Genomic DNA, 14,920 nt, shown 5'->3' with positions numbered 1-14,920 from the left:
CAGGATTCCACAGAGAAAAGATAAATCCAGACAGACTCATACTGACCTCATGAACTTTCCAATAACCATAACCACAGTTATAGTAGACATGAAAAGCCAAGTGTCTTCTCACAAATCTTTCTGGGGTTAGGCTCCTGAAAAACTAGGTACTACTACTATGTTCCAAACATTCTTGGAAATAACATTTCTAGTCAGAGACAATGTATTCTCAGATTCTTACCAAAGAGGGTGAGGCAGGCTATTCCTGAGATTTTCCCGGAACCAAAAGTATTGAAGAGGCACTTGTAACACCCCTCATCATCCAAGGTAGTATTCCAGAAGGTAATGGTTGAGCTCTGGAGTCCCAGCTCAGTGATGTTTATCTTATCCTTATAGGCAGTCTGGACCACAACACCATGGTTCTTGCTGAAGGTAGCCATGTTTTCTGGGCTTACGGCTTTGATTTTCTGCCACGTCACAATCAAGACTTCATGGGAAGTTTCCAGAGAGCATCGTAAGGAAGCAGGTGTGTTCAGCAGCTCTCTTTCATCTTGGGTCACCACTTTCATCATGGAATCATAAAAAACATTTTTATTTTAAATTTAATATATATACAAATACTTGTTTTTTTTTTATTAAAAATAATGTGTGTTCAAAGTCAAATATAGAAAAGATAAGAGAAAAATACAAAAAAGAAAACATTCACCTACTCTCCTGATGTTGCTAGGTAAATATAAGTTCAAACATGTTTTTTTTCATCTTTAAGAATAAAAGAGTAGAAAACAGGAAGGCAAATTCTCAGTGAGAAGAAACTGTGTGAAGGATCTCTCTGTAAGCTGGAAAGTAGGTGGAATGAGGTTAAAAGTTGAAATTGCCAGAGAAGATAGAAGCATTGCCAAATGTGTTTATGCCAAGAGGGGTAGAAGCCAGGGGCAGGAAAGGGCCAATAGACAATAGGCATAATGAATAGTTAAAGTGATAAATATGTAACGGCCCTATACATTTCTTTTTCTCTCTTCCCCCCCCTCTCTCACACACACACACACACACACACACACACACACACACACTCTACAAAGGAAGGGGCAGCAAAATGGTATCCACTTCCAGGAAGCAACAATGCATATAGCAACATAAGGCAAAGAGATATACAGGACAATGCTCCAGGAGACTGATGGTAGCAGAGAGCTTTGACAACTAAATGACAATCTACACATTCCCCCATTTTTATGGAATGCAGTGCAGAATATAAGGCATGGCAATAATTTTTTCCACCTCTAATGCTGGCTACTCATATTGACACAATAGATTATTCAACGAGAAATCTCAATATAATTACAAATACCCAAACATTTGAGAAAGCTAACACATTGAAGGAGGAATAGTAAACTTTACAAATTTAAGAATTCATACCAAATGAAGAAAGATATCATAAATCGATAAATATCTGGACAGAAATAAATGTGATATCTTAAAGTATAAAAAGAAGTCAGCATTATAAATAGTAGAAATTAGAGATGTAAATAATGAAAAATATAAAATCGTAATAGATTGACTGACTTCTCAGAATGGATATCACTGAGGAATAAATTAGTAAGCAGGAAGAACAGGTCATTGAATTCTTCCAGAATGTAGCACATAGGAATAAAGATATGGAAGGGATTCAAGAAAAATTCAAAGACCTGAAATGTTTCAGCATCAGTCCTATAAGACTTTTAAAAGAAGAGAAAAGGGAGAATGGAAGGAAAAAAAAACACTGCAAGGGACAAAAACATATTTTTCAAAATAATAATAGGAAAAATCTAAATTGATATATATTAATCGTGAACCTCAATGTACCTAAAAATATAACTCAGAAATACATAAAAAGCTACTAGAACTAGAAAGAAAAATTTATAAATCCACAATCATAACGGGAGCATTTCCACAGTTCTCTGAGAATATTTACTTGCATATATTTAAAAATAAGTATAGCAGAAAAGTCAAATATAAGAATATAGAAGATCTGAAAAACAAATATTTATACATAAATCACATATATATGCATGTATAACCTTTTATCCAAAAGAGAACATACAATTTTTTCAAAAACATATGGAATATTCCCCCAAATTAAGCTTAAAATAAGATACAAAAAAATGGTGCTACCGTATGACTTTGAACACTGTGCACAATGCAATAAGATTAGAAATTCATATGTTCTTTTAACCCTGTAATTACAGAAGAAATCACAGCAAGAATTATAAATTACCGTGAATGACACTGAGAATATATTAAAATCTGCAGAAACTGATAAAGCAGTTCTTAGAGGGAAATATTTAATCCCAATTTCATTTATTAGGAAACGAGAGAGATTGAAAAATGAATACATACACAAATCCAAACATCCTACCCCCACCAAAAAGTAAATAAGTAGATAAAAGGAGTGAATTAATAAAGATAAAAGCACAAACTAATGAAATAGTACACAAAATGTAGACTTAATGAAAAACACCAATAGATTAGTCTGTTTTTTAAGACTAATAATATAGATTAAATATTGGCTAGTGTAATTTAAAAAAATAAAAGCACAAACAAGCAATATTCTCTCAATAATCCCCCAATATCAGGCATGAAAAGTTGAACATAGCAACAAATACAGTTTGGAATCTCTGAGTGTTGCATGAGTCCAGTTTTACTCTTGGTAGATATGAAACGTTCTGGGAGCAATACCTGTTGTTGGGATTGGAGTTTGTTGAGATTTTGCAAAGAAGAGATTTGGAGAAATTTCTGCTTTTAGAATGGAGAATAGAAAAGGAATCAAAGCTACAGTTGTACTTCTTGGGTGATTTTTCTCTTTGACTATGGAAGAAATAATTTAGTGGAACGCTTACAATTTTTTACTTATATAGAATGCTTATATAGAATTCTATTCAGATTCCCCCAGTCAATTGTTAAATCCTGTGTTGCAGATGGTATAAAACCTGTTCTTCGTTCACCTGTGATGGCTGATATATCACAAAGTCATATGGAAGGTGATGAAAAGCCAGCAGTAAGAGAGGGTTGGCCTCTACTGAAACAGAGGAGGAAGGTCTGGCACAACTAGGTAATTCAGCAGATAAGTGGACAGCACAGGCATAAGTTTTATATAGTAGACCATGTGAACCTTTGTAACCTCTATATTTCATTAATTTCTAGATTTTTCTGTAAAAGAGGGGCACACCAGATTACCTTCCAAAGGGTCGTATTCATCTATACTCCCTCAAGCATTTCCATGTCTTTATAAACATAGGTAATTATTATTTTAAAATTTATTCAATTCTATAGGTAAAATATATCTGAATTAGAATTTTTTTCATGTCTAGTTTTATCTATAGAAACAGTGCCTAAATAGCAAAGTCTTCTTCCACTTTGAAAACAAAACTGTGGGAAGCAGAAAGAACCACTCTTACTCTTCCAAGAGAATTACATGTTTAAACAATTCATGCAGACAAATGAACCAGCACAGCACAAACAACAAATCTCTCCACTCCAGAAATCGTATTTCCTGGACTCCAAGCAGGGGAATTGAGTATGTTTACCTTGCGCCCTGCATAGCGTCACTGCAGCCAAGAACCAAATCAGTCTGTAGGTAGACAAATGACAGAAGAACCTCCCGAACACCTGAAGATAGAGAGCACAGTACAAAAATGGGCATTTGGATGTGGACAAAACTAAGGAAGCTTCAATCTCATCGCTAACTCAGGGAATGTTGCAGCTAAAGTATTAACCACCAGAGAACTTTGGTTTTGTGGAAGCAGAATCATAAACTATAAACAGAAGAAATAACAGGGTCTGCTCAGGATATGGGAAAAGAAAAGCAGCAATGTGGCTCCTTCATTATGGCATCCTAGCAATATGAGATCTTGCTCCTAAAGCCACATGGTAAAGAGCAAAATCTCAAAGACATTGGATCTCTGGGGAAAACAAACTACTATAAATACACATAGAAAATACAGAGACTACAAATGTTAGAGAGCACCTACTTCCAAAATAATCCATATCTGTTAAAACTAAAAAATGTAACTTAGGGATAACCACTTAGAAACAAGTGACTGCTTCTGTAGTTTGCTGAGGTAGATTTTCCTGCAAATTCTGAAAATTTTATATAAATTTTACCTTTTAAAAACCAGTAATGGGGAGTAAAGTCAAGATGATAAGCTAGGTAAAAGTGGGGTTCACCTCCTCCTACTACTGCATTATAATTACAACCAAATTATAAAACAATCAACTTGGAGAACCACCTGAAGTCCAGCATATAAACAAAAAGCCACATCAAGACTACTAGGAGGGGAAGAAATGTGAAACAAGCTGGCCCCAAACCCACATATGGCAATTGAGCACCAAGAAGGAGAGCATGGCTGCAGAAGCCCCCATGAAGGAGTAGGAGCCCTAGCCACACACAGGAGTTCCTCAGCCTGAAGTTTCCAGTCCCCGGAAGAGGAGTTCCCACAAAATCCGACTGTAAAAATCAGTGAGGATTCTGGCCATCTGGGTGAGACAGAAGAAACCTGAAATCTCAGATGTCTCCTGTAAAGGGTCTGCTCACACACTCACTCACTTGCAGACACTCACCCTGGGCTCTGGTGGAGGGTCAGCAGCTTGGGGGGCACAAGAGACATACAGGAAAAGCAGAGTTGTGTAGCATCGGGGCAAGGGCCAGAGGTACAGCCACCATTGTCCATTGTTCTTTTGTCGGGGCTCCCTCCTGTACACTCTACAGACTGGCGCCATCTTGCCTATGTTGAACCCTCCCCTCCGCATGATCAATTCTGAATCTGCATTGGCCCAGTGAGATTGGCCAGCTGTACCTCGTGTTCCCCTGAGACCCTGCCCCACTCAACCCACAAATTGCCCCTGGCAAGCCCATTCCCAGGCAGCCAGCCCCACCCTGTGCTTTCCCTAGGCTGAGAATTTGACAGCAGCCTTCAACTTGCTTGTGTGGCCTGTGTGTGGCTTGTGCATCCCAGGAGAGACTTTTAATGGTGGGCCACCAGCCCCATCCCCAAGCTACAGTATTTCTTGAACAGATTTTGGGTGTCTGAGGACTCAAGGCAGGCAGCAGCTGACCTTGTGGCGATTGAAGACTTTTATGAGAGGCTACATGTTTAGGACTGACAACAAAACCTGAATCTCCACTGGCTGAGTAAAATTGGCTTGCTTTACCCTGGTAACTCCCTGGGTCCCCAACCTACCTAACTCATGTATCATCCAAAGGCTCTTTCAGCTGTGGAGCCTGATGGGAAGCTGGTAGGCAGCCTCAGGCCTTGAGGCGTACTACTCTTTTTGCTAAGCCACTCCAAGCCCAGTACTGGGGGTGGGGTAACCAACCTCAGCTTGCAGCGTGGTCTCTTCCACTTGCCTCCAGATCCAGCATAGGAAGCAACCGTCATTATAGCACTTTGTAGCTCCTATCAGGTATCCTTGAGCAATCAAAGGCAGTGGCTGACCTTGGCCCATACAGGAACCCCCTCCCAAGGTACCACAGAACCAACATACCTGGAGGATGGCATCACAGCACACAGAGCACCAGCGGACTAGCCCCATAAACAGCATACCCAAAGAGTGGTCTCAACAGGTACACAAGCCTGCTGGGATGAATGTCCACTCCAAGGAGACAGATCCTACACAGCAGCTCCTACCTTGTGGCAAATCCTCATAGCCACTCAGACCAAGAGTCAGTCCCATCAACTGACATGGTAATAGCAATCTAGGCTTAGCTACAACAAGAGAACACACACAACCCATGCAAGAAACATGCCCAGAGCCCCCTGGCATAGGTGATCAGGGAGACTGCAATTGGGCCACACAGGACACCTAGTACTAAAGACCATGCAGCAAATCTCCCTAATACATAGAAACAAACACAAAGGTGACTAAAATGAAAAAACAAAGAAACATCCTGTAAATTAAACAACAGAAGAAAACTCCAGGAAAAAAAAAAAAAACTAAATAAAATAAAGGCAAGCAACTTATCAGATACAGAATTCAAAACACTGGTTATGAGAATGCTCAATGAACTTAGGGGGAGAATATATGATCTCAGTGAGGACTTCAGTAGAGAGATAGTAAGCATAAAAAAAGGACATAGAAACCATAAAAAAGACCCAGTCAGAAATGAAGGATATAATAACTGAAATGAAGAATACACTGGAAGGAATAAACAGTAGATTAGATGAAGCAGAGGATTGAATCAGCAAGTTGGAAGACAAGATAGCAGAAAACACTCCATCAGAATAGCAACAAGAAAAACAAATCCAAAAACAATGAAGCTAGTTTAAGAGGTCTCTCATCATTATAGGGGTACCAGAAGGAAGAGAGAGCCAGGGATTGAGAACCTATTTGAAGAAAGGGTGACAGAAAACTTCCCTAACTTGGGAAAGGAGATAGATATACAAGTCCATGAAGCACAAAAGAGTCCCAAACAATGAGAATCCAAACAGATCCACACTAAGACATATCCTAATTAAATGCCAGAGGTTAAAGACAAAGAGACAATCTTAAAAGCACCAAAAAAAAAGTAGCAAGTTACTTACAAGGGTACTTCCATAAGAATGTCAGCTGATTTTTCAACAGAAACTTTTCAGGCCAAAAAGGATCGTTAAGAAATATTCAAAGTGATGAAAAAAAGAACCTAAAACCAAGACTCATCTACCCTGAAAGGCTCTCAATTGAAATGGAATGTGAGATAAAGAGCTTTCCAGATGGAAAAAATCTAAAAATATTCATCACCAACAAGGCTGGTATTACAAAAATGTTAAGGAGACTTCTGTAAAAAGAAGAAAGGGGGAACAAATATAAGTATGAATAATAAAATGTCAATAACTTTGTACCTATTGATAACCACTTTTAATGTAAATGAATTAAATGTTCCAATCAAAAGAAACAGTGTAGTTGAATGGATAAGAAAACAATACCCATGCATATGCTGTCTGCAGGAGACCCACTTCAGATCAAATGACACAGACTAAAAAGTAAAGGGATGGAAAAAAATATTTCATGCAAATGTAAGTGAAATAAAAAAGGTGGGGTAGCAATACTTACATCAGACAAAATAGACTTTAAAACAAAGGCTATAATAAGAGACTAAGAAGGACATTACATAATGATAAAGGGATCGCTACAACAAGAGGACATAACCCTTGTAAACATTTATGCACATATATGCATATATATGCATTCATATATATAAGAGCACCTACATATATAGAGTAATTTTTGACCTACATAAAGGAAGAAATTGACAGTAATATACACATAGTAGGAGACTTTAATACCACATTGACACCAATGGACAGATCTTCCAGACAGAAAATCAACAAGGAAATAGCAGCCTTAAATGGCACACTACACCATACAGATTTAATTGATATTTTTAGAGTGTTTCATCTCAAAGTAGCAGAATATACATTTCTTCTCAAGTGCACATGGAACATTTTCCAGGGTAGACCACATAATAAGCCATAAAAAGTCTCAATAAATTTAAGAAGGCTGAAATCATATCATCTTCTTCAACCACAATGGTATGAAACTAAAAATCAACTACAAGAAAAAAAATGGAAAATACACAAACACATGGAGGCTAAATAACATGCTACTAAGCAATGAATGGGTTAACAATGAGATCAAGGAAGAAATCAAAAGATAAAATAAGAGACAAATAAAAATGGAAACACAATGACTCAAAATCTATGGGACACAGTGAAAACAGTCCTGAGAGGGAAATTCATAGCAATGTAGGCCTACATCAAGAAACAAGAAAAATCTCAAATAAACAATTTAACCCTACATTTAAAAGAACTAGAAAAAGAACAGCAAACAAAGCCCAAAGTGAGTAGAAGGAAGGAAATAATAAAGATCAGAGTGGAAATAAATGAAATAGAGTCTAGGAAAACAATACAAAAGATCAACTAAACCAAGAGCTGGTTCGTTGAAAAGCAAAAGCAAAATTAATAAACTAACTACATTCATTAAGAAAAAAAGAGAGAAGACCCAAATAAATAAAATCAGAAATGAAAGAGGAAAGTAACAATAGACTACACAGAAACACAAAGGATTATAAGAAAATCTTATGAGCAATTATATGCCAACAAATTGGACAATGTGGAAGAAATGGCTACATTCCTAGAAACATACAATCCCCAAGACTGAGTCAAGAAGAAACAGAAAATCTGAACCCACCCATTACCACGATCAAAATCAGATCAGTAATCAAATAACTTCCAAAAAGCAAAAGTCCTGGTCTAGATGGCTTCATAAGTGAATTTTACCATTTAAAGAAGAATTAACACTTATTCTTCTCAAATTTTTTCAAAAAATTCAAGAAGAAGGAAGGCTCCCAAACTATTTTTATGAAGCCACCATTATCTTGATTCCAAGACCAAAGACACTGCAAAAGAAGAAAATTATAGGCCTATATCCCTATGAACATTGATGCAAAAATCCTCAACAAAACATTAGCAAATCAAATTCAGCAATGCATTAAAATATCATACACCATGATCAAGTGGGATTTATTTCTGGGATGCAAGGTTGGTTTACCATCAACAAATCAATTAATGTAATACACCACATAAACAAATTGAAAGATAAAAATCACATGATCATAAAAATAGATGCAGAAATTGCATTTGACAAAATCCAGCATCCATGGTAAAAACTGTCAGCAAAGTGGGCATAGAAGGAACACACTTCAACATAATATAGGCCATATAAGACAACCCTATAAGTAACATCACACTCAACAGGGAAAAGCTAAAAGCATGTTCCATAAGATCAAGAACCAGACAAGGATGTCCATTTTCACCACTTCTATTCAACATAGTTTTAGAAGTCTGTGCTACAGCAATCATATAAGAAAGAGAAATAAAAGGCATCTGAATTGGAAAAGAAGTAAAACTGTCATTATTTGCAGATGCCATGATTCTATATATAGGCATCTGCAAATATATAGATTTCACCAAAAAACTGTTAGAACCTATCAATGAATTTGGTAAAGTAGCAGGATACAAAATTAATTTTCAAAAGTCAGTTGTATTTTTATACACCAACGATGAACTATCAGAAAGATAAATTAAGAAAAAATTCCTCTTACAATTGCATCAGAAACAATAAAATACCTAAGAATCAATTTAACCAGGGAGGCAAAAAACCTGTTCTTGGAAAATTGTTAAGTCATTGAAAAAAGAAAATGAAGGAGATACAAATAAATGGAAGCATGCACCATGCTCATAGGTAGGAAGAATCAACATCATTAATATGGCCATACTACCCAAAGCAATCTATAAAGTCAGTGCAATCTCTATCAAAATACCAATGGCCTTTTTCAGAGAGCTAGAGTAAATAATCCTAAATTTGATATGGAATTATAAAGACCCTGAATAGCCACAGCAATCTCGTGAAAGAAGAACAAAGTTGGAGGTATCACCTGATATAAAACTATACTACAATGTTGTAGTAATCAAAACAGCATGGTACTGGCATAAAAACAGATAAATAGATCAATAGAACAGAGAAAAGGGCCCAGAAAAAAATCCACGCCTATATGGTTATTTAATCTATGACAAAGGAGGCAAAAATAGACAGTCTCTTCAACAAATAGCCATAAAAAGTGAAATCTTATCATTTGCAATGATACGGATGAACCTAGAGGGTATTATGCTGAATGAAATAAGTCAGACAGAGAAAGATAAATATCACGTTATTTGACTTACATGCAGAATCTAAGGAACAAAAGAAATGAACAAACTAAACAAAAACAGACTCACAGCTATAGAGAACAAACTGCCAGAGGGGAGGGGGATTGGGAGGCTGGGTGAAAAAAGTGAAGAGATAAAGATAAATTAGTAGCTACAGAACAGTCGTGGGGATGTAGAGTACAGCATAGAGAATATAGTCAACAATATTGTAAGAACTATGTATAGTGCCAGGTGGGACTTGACTAATCAAGGGATTCACTTCATAAATTATATAAATGTCCAACCACTGTACTGTATACCTAAAACTAATATGAAATTTAAAAAATGTGAAAATTGAAAAAAATAAATGAATGATGACAGTATTGAATGATCTAAAAAACAAAAACCAGTAATGGCTTTATTATTATTTTTTCTTCATTGCTTTGTTTTCATGTATCATTGGCAGAAATCTTTGGTCTTTTTACAAATCATGTTGGTATTTAAGGGAATGTTATTCTTAGTATCATTTTGCTATAAAATGAGAGGGTAGAATGGAGACAGATTAATTTCTCTGTCCAGCCCCATAGACCTATTCACTTGGTCTACACATGTGTGTTCATTATAAGGGGTACGAGCAAGAATGTAACTTTTCCCTATATTTTTCTCTATTTCTAGATTTTTCTATAATACAAATATGTAAGAAATGTGCATTTCTCTCTATTTTTTTTTAACTGAACTTCATTTTTATTTCATGTTGCCTTCCAGCTAGAGTTAGAGACAGTTTCAGTCAATGCCGCATTATCTGTCAGTTCAGCGCCCTGCTACCCCAACACTATACGATTGTCCCAATCTCTGGCATTGCATCTACATTCCTGGGGGTTTACATAATGCCAAGCCGTGGGACAGGGCTACTGATCCATGGTTACAAACATCTATCTATGCTGGCATTCCAAACTAAGGCTGCTGTGTTCCCGTCAAGTTATCTTGTGCTTACAGATGTTATCTCTCATTCTCCAGATCCCATGCTCCTGGATTCTCCCTGTGCTAGGCAAAGTGAAATTCCACAAGGCTTTCTGCCTAGACTCTCATATATCTGTTTCACTGTTATCTTGCAATGATGGGTAGGCTAGCCTGTTATCACAGTCAACCCCACCCCAAGGGAGCAAGATACAAATGCTTTCTGTTCTTGGATTTTAACACCTATGTGTAAATTCTATTTACCATCCTCCTGAACTTCCCACTCCTGGGGGCGGGATGAGTATAGGGCCTCCTTTTCAGGACACTCAAAAACTTAGGCTTTTGCTATTTTAAAACTGACTTTTAGAACTAAAAAATCTTATTTGGCATTTTAATTTTCCACCATCATTTTTTTAAACCATCATGCCTCTCTCTCAAGTGGAAGTCCAAGTTTTAGCAAAGGCTATAATGAGAAATGCAAAATGGATTGGCTCTCATAGTGAAAATCTGTTTTAAGACCAGAGAAAAAGCAGACACACACCAAAACACAAGATGTGTGAAGTGGGAGCCAGCAATGTTTAAGAAACAAAGACAGTGACTGAGGCAAAAAGAAATTGAAGAAAAGCTTTGCTATTAAATATATACATATTTGCTCTGGCTGACTTGAGTTGGGCTAGCAGAAATAATAGATGTGTCGGCTAGGACAAATGCTTCTAAGATGGATGAAAAATAATAGTATTGACATCTTAAAACGACTAAATGAGGTAGTATATGTAAAGCTCTTAGAATAGTGACTGAAACAAATAACCACTAAATAAATGTTGGTATCTCATTAGGTTACTCTGAGATTCACGGATTTAAGGCACTTAATACAGTGCCTAAGAAATAATAAATGCTAATATATGTTAGATAGCTAAAAAAATTCATTAATCAAATCATACAGACAGTACAATAATACAAATGGAAAAGTCCGCTTCTATCTTTTGCCAAGAGGGCCAGGCTGATAACTGCCCTCACGGAGGCCTTAACTGATAGTTGCTCATTCGGTAGCTACACTGCCCCTATATATACCTCTTCCCCTGAAATTTTATAGGTCCAAACCCTAATCCCACCACTTGTACTCACATGGATGTGAAAAAAATTAACCTCTCTACCTGTTTCTTCATTTGTAAAATCAGGTAATAATTCCTCTTTTGAAGGATAGCTGTGAAGATTAAGAGCATCTGGTATCCAGGACACATTAGCTCAATGGTCACCATTCTCCTTTGTTAAGAAAGATATCAAAGTAACTGGCTTTGTGGCATTACCAATGAACTATGTATGAAAAAAAATTACCTTGAGGCATTACTTGTATTTGGATTTCAATTTTTTATTGTTTTATTATTGTTATTATTTTATTAATTATGCATTATTATTTTACTAAATATTTGTTATTTTATTAATTATACCAATGTAAATGAAAAATTCTCTTTTATTTTGTCATGTAAATAGATCCTGAATAAACAAAATATCTCTCTTAAATACCCTGAGTTTTAACCCCGATTTATCTGATCCTTTATGACTTCCCAAGCAAAGGCCCAGGATGGAGGATGGAGGAAGGATCCAGAGCATCAAGGAGGGAGCGATCTCCTGGGGCGAGTGAATTCTTAATTTTGTAGCCCCACTCCAGCTGTTGGTGTCAACAGGAAGCCAAAACAGCACCCGCTATCCTCTTTCTTTCTTGGGGCATTTAAAAATAGAATGTCTTTTCCCAGCCTTTCAGCCAGAGTCAGTGGGCCTGTCCGCCAGCCTGCCAAGAGGACCCCCCCATCCAGTTCCTCTCCGAGGATGACAATGATCTCAGGAGAAGCATCTTCGTAGCCCCCGCCTAGCAGCATCCTTTTTCCAGGGCAGAGGGGGACAGAACAGGGCCGCCATGAACTGCCTGGAAACCACCCTTCGGAAGGCAAAATCCGCTTCTTAAACGCTGAGAGAAGCCCTTGCAGAAAACCCAGCTCCAGACCAGACTGGGGTGAGCCACGGCATGGCGCACTCAGCCCGCCGCCGCCCCTAGCCACGCGCGCGCCCAGCCTGCGCCCTCCTTCCCAAGCCTGGCCCCGCTCACCCGCTTTTCCATCCTCGCTCCTGGCTGCGGGGTGGCCAGCTTCACCTGGAAAGCACAGGGGATCTCACGCCGGACCAGACTGCGCACCTTGAGCTCTAAGGAGTGATTCCGGCTGGACCCGGTCACCAGCAACGAGGACTGAGGCTCAGCTCCCTCTCTCTCCTCTTGCAGTCCGCAGCGCCTCACGCCTCTGCCCTCTTGAGGTCTAGTTAATACACCCATTTACGTCGGCACAAAAACCACGCAGGTGATTTCCGATTGAGCAGCGCTTTTAAATCCCAGTCTTAATCAATCATCCTCTCCTGTCATGGGAATATTTTGTATTGTTCAGAGGGGGCGATTGGAGGAACTGAGTAAGTGAAAAAACACAGGCTTTTTTTCAACTTTCATATTATAAAGACAAAAAGAGACAAGAAATGGGGAGGTGGAGGAGGTGAGGAGTCATGAATAAACTGCGTTAGCGCTTAGAGGAATAGCGATCTTCGCTGTTGAACAGGCACGTAGAAAATAAAGATTTTTTAGAAATGTTATTCAGTCTCCCCAGATGTTAGTTATGAAAATAAAAAATGGTTTGAAGCTAAATTTAACCAATAGACACTTTAAAAAACAAATGTACATTTATTTTTATCCAAAATCAAGCAATCAATTCTGTAATAAGCTCTCCTTTCCTGATGTGACTGTTTCTTTCTTTACTGCGAGAAATTTCCTTCCATTTGTATTAATGATTCTTCTTATTTTAACAAGTTACAACAGAGTTTAAGGCCCTTAAAAAAAGAAAGACAAACAGGTCGATGAAAAGTTCACCTCTTGAAGCCTTCTCTATTTTCCTACTACCACCTCTGACAAGGTTCTGGGACAGGGCTTTTATTTAAGGATCCATAGGGCTGTAAGTAGAAGTCTGTAAATAATAAAATGGCTGAATTTTTTCAGAAAATCAGAAATATGAAATGCACCTATTGAAAGGACTAATATACTCATAGGGTGTCAAACAGGATACATAAGAGAAAGCCAACTTATAGAAATATTATAGTATATTTAAGAAGATCAAATTAAGAAAATCAAAGAGAATTCTAAAAGCTTCAAAATGTAAAGACAGACACGCAAAGGAAAAAAGAATAAAAGTGACATTAAAAGTCACAAGGCAGTGCTGTAAGCAGGAAGACCGTGAGTTAATTTTTAGTGTTTGGGGGCGAGGGGGAAACAACTTTGAATTCCACTTTGTCTTTTATAAATATTGCTACATGGGTATATTTTCTTTCAAAAAAAACTTTTAATTTTTAAATTCTATGTATCATTTATAGAGGAAAATACATATATCATAACTATACAACTTGAGTTGTAGAGTAAACATACTTACCTACCCAGAAGCAGATAAAAAAACTGAATATTACTAGCTCTTCAGAGCTTCTCTTACTCCCTTTGCCTACCCTTTCTGTCACCATCCTCCGAACACTCGTCTACTTTTAACATCATAGACTAGGCTTGCCTGTTTGTGAACTTTATATAAATGACATAGAGTATATCCTCATTTGTATCTAGATTCTTTCACTCAACAGTAGATTTGAAAAATTTTTTCCATGTTATTGCATGTAGTTGTAGTTCATCTGTTCTCACTGCTGTGAGAACAGATGAACTACAAATGAGGATATACTCTATGTCATTTATATAAAGTTCACAAACAAGTTCACAATACTACCCCAAATGAGGATATACTCTATGTCATTTATATAAAGTTCACAAATAAGTTCACAATACTACCCCATTCTGTAAGTATTGTATACCACATTTATTCATCTATTCTAATATTAATGGACATTTCATTATTTTCCAGTTGGAGTTTATTTTTAATAGTGGTGCTATAAACATTCTTATATATGGCTTTTCATAAACATATCTATGCCATTCTGTCATATTATTTTTGCCAGCTATATCTTTACTATTGTTTTATTTTTAATCTTTCTTTATTCTTTTTTTTTTAATGTATAGATGATATTTTGTAGAGGCTATTTTGCTGGATCTCAATTTTTTAAATCTACTGAAAGACTGTCATAGATAATATGAGCAAAATTTTATAGAATGATAAGATGAAAAACAGATTTTGTCACGCATATAATTCTCAGAAAATGTATAACATCAAGACTATCCTTGAAGACATTTTAGAAAAAAGTATTCTAGAAAAAAGAAA

At 37.0% G+C, this 14,920-nt stretch overlaps 1 protein-coding gene across 4 annotated transcripts in view; it reads right to left on the bottom strand.

Moving 5' to 3' along the window:
• CD200 (CD200 molecule) overlaps window positions 1-12,995 on the bottom strand; it is a 24,686-nt gene extending 11,691 nt beyond the window's left edge. Inside the window, exons 1-3 of one of the 4 annotated variants that reach the window (XM_025051136.1) lie at window positions 12,823-12,995; window positions 3,540-3,621; window positions 221-541 (exon numbers count right to left, since the gene is read on the bottom strand). In XM_025051136.1, the coding sequence (XP_024906904.1) occupies window positions 221-541; window positions 3,540-3,621; window positions 12,823-12,957 (538 nt within the window). In that variant the 5' untranslated portion in view covers window positions 12,958-12,995. Of the gene's footprint in view, window positions 1-220; window positions 542-3,539; window positions 3,622-12,735 lie in introns of all 4 variants that reach the window. The other 3 variants (XM_006905458.3, XM_015595300.2, XM_025051141.1) reach the window with 3 other exon arrangements.
• Between the last annotated feature and the right edge of the window lie 1,925 nt (window positions 12,996-14,920).

This window comes from Pteropus alecto, unplaced genomic scaffold (genome assembly GCF_000325575.1).
Source record: "Pteropus alecto unplaced genomic scaffold, ASM32557v1 scaffold270, whole genome shotgun sequence".
Classification (NCBI taxonomy): Eukaryota; Metazoa; Chordata; class Mammalia; order Chiroptera; family Pteropodidae; genus Pteropus; species Pteropus alecto.
Note: the sequence above shows the minus strand (reverse complement) of the source record. Positions and strands in the feature narration are given on the sequence as shown.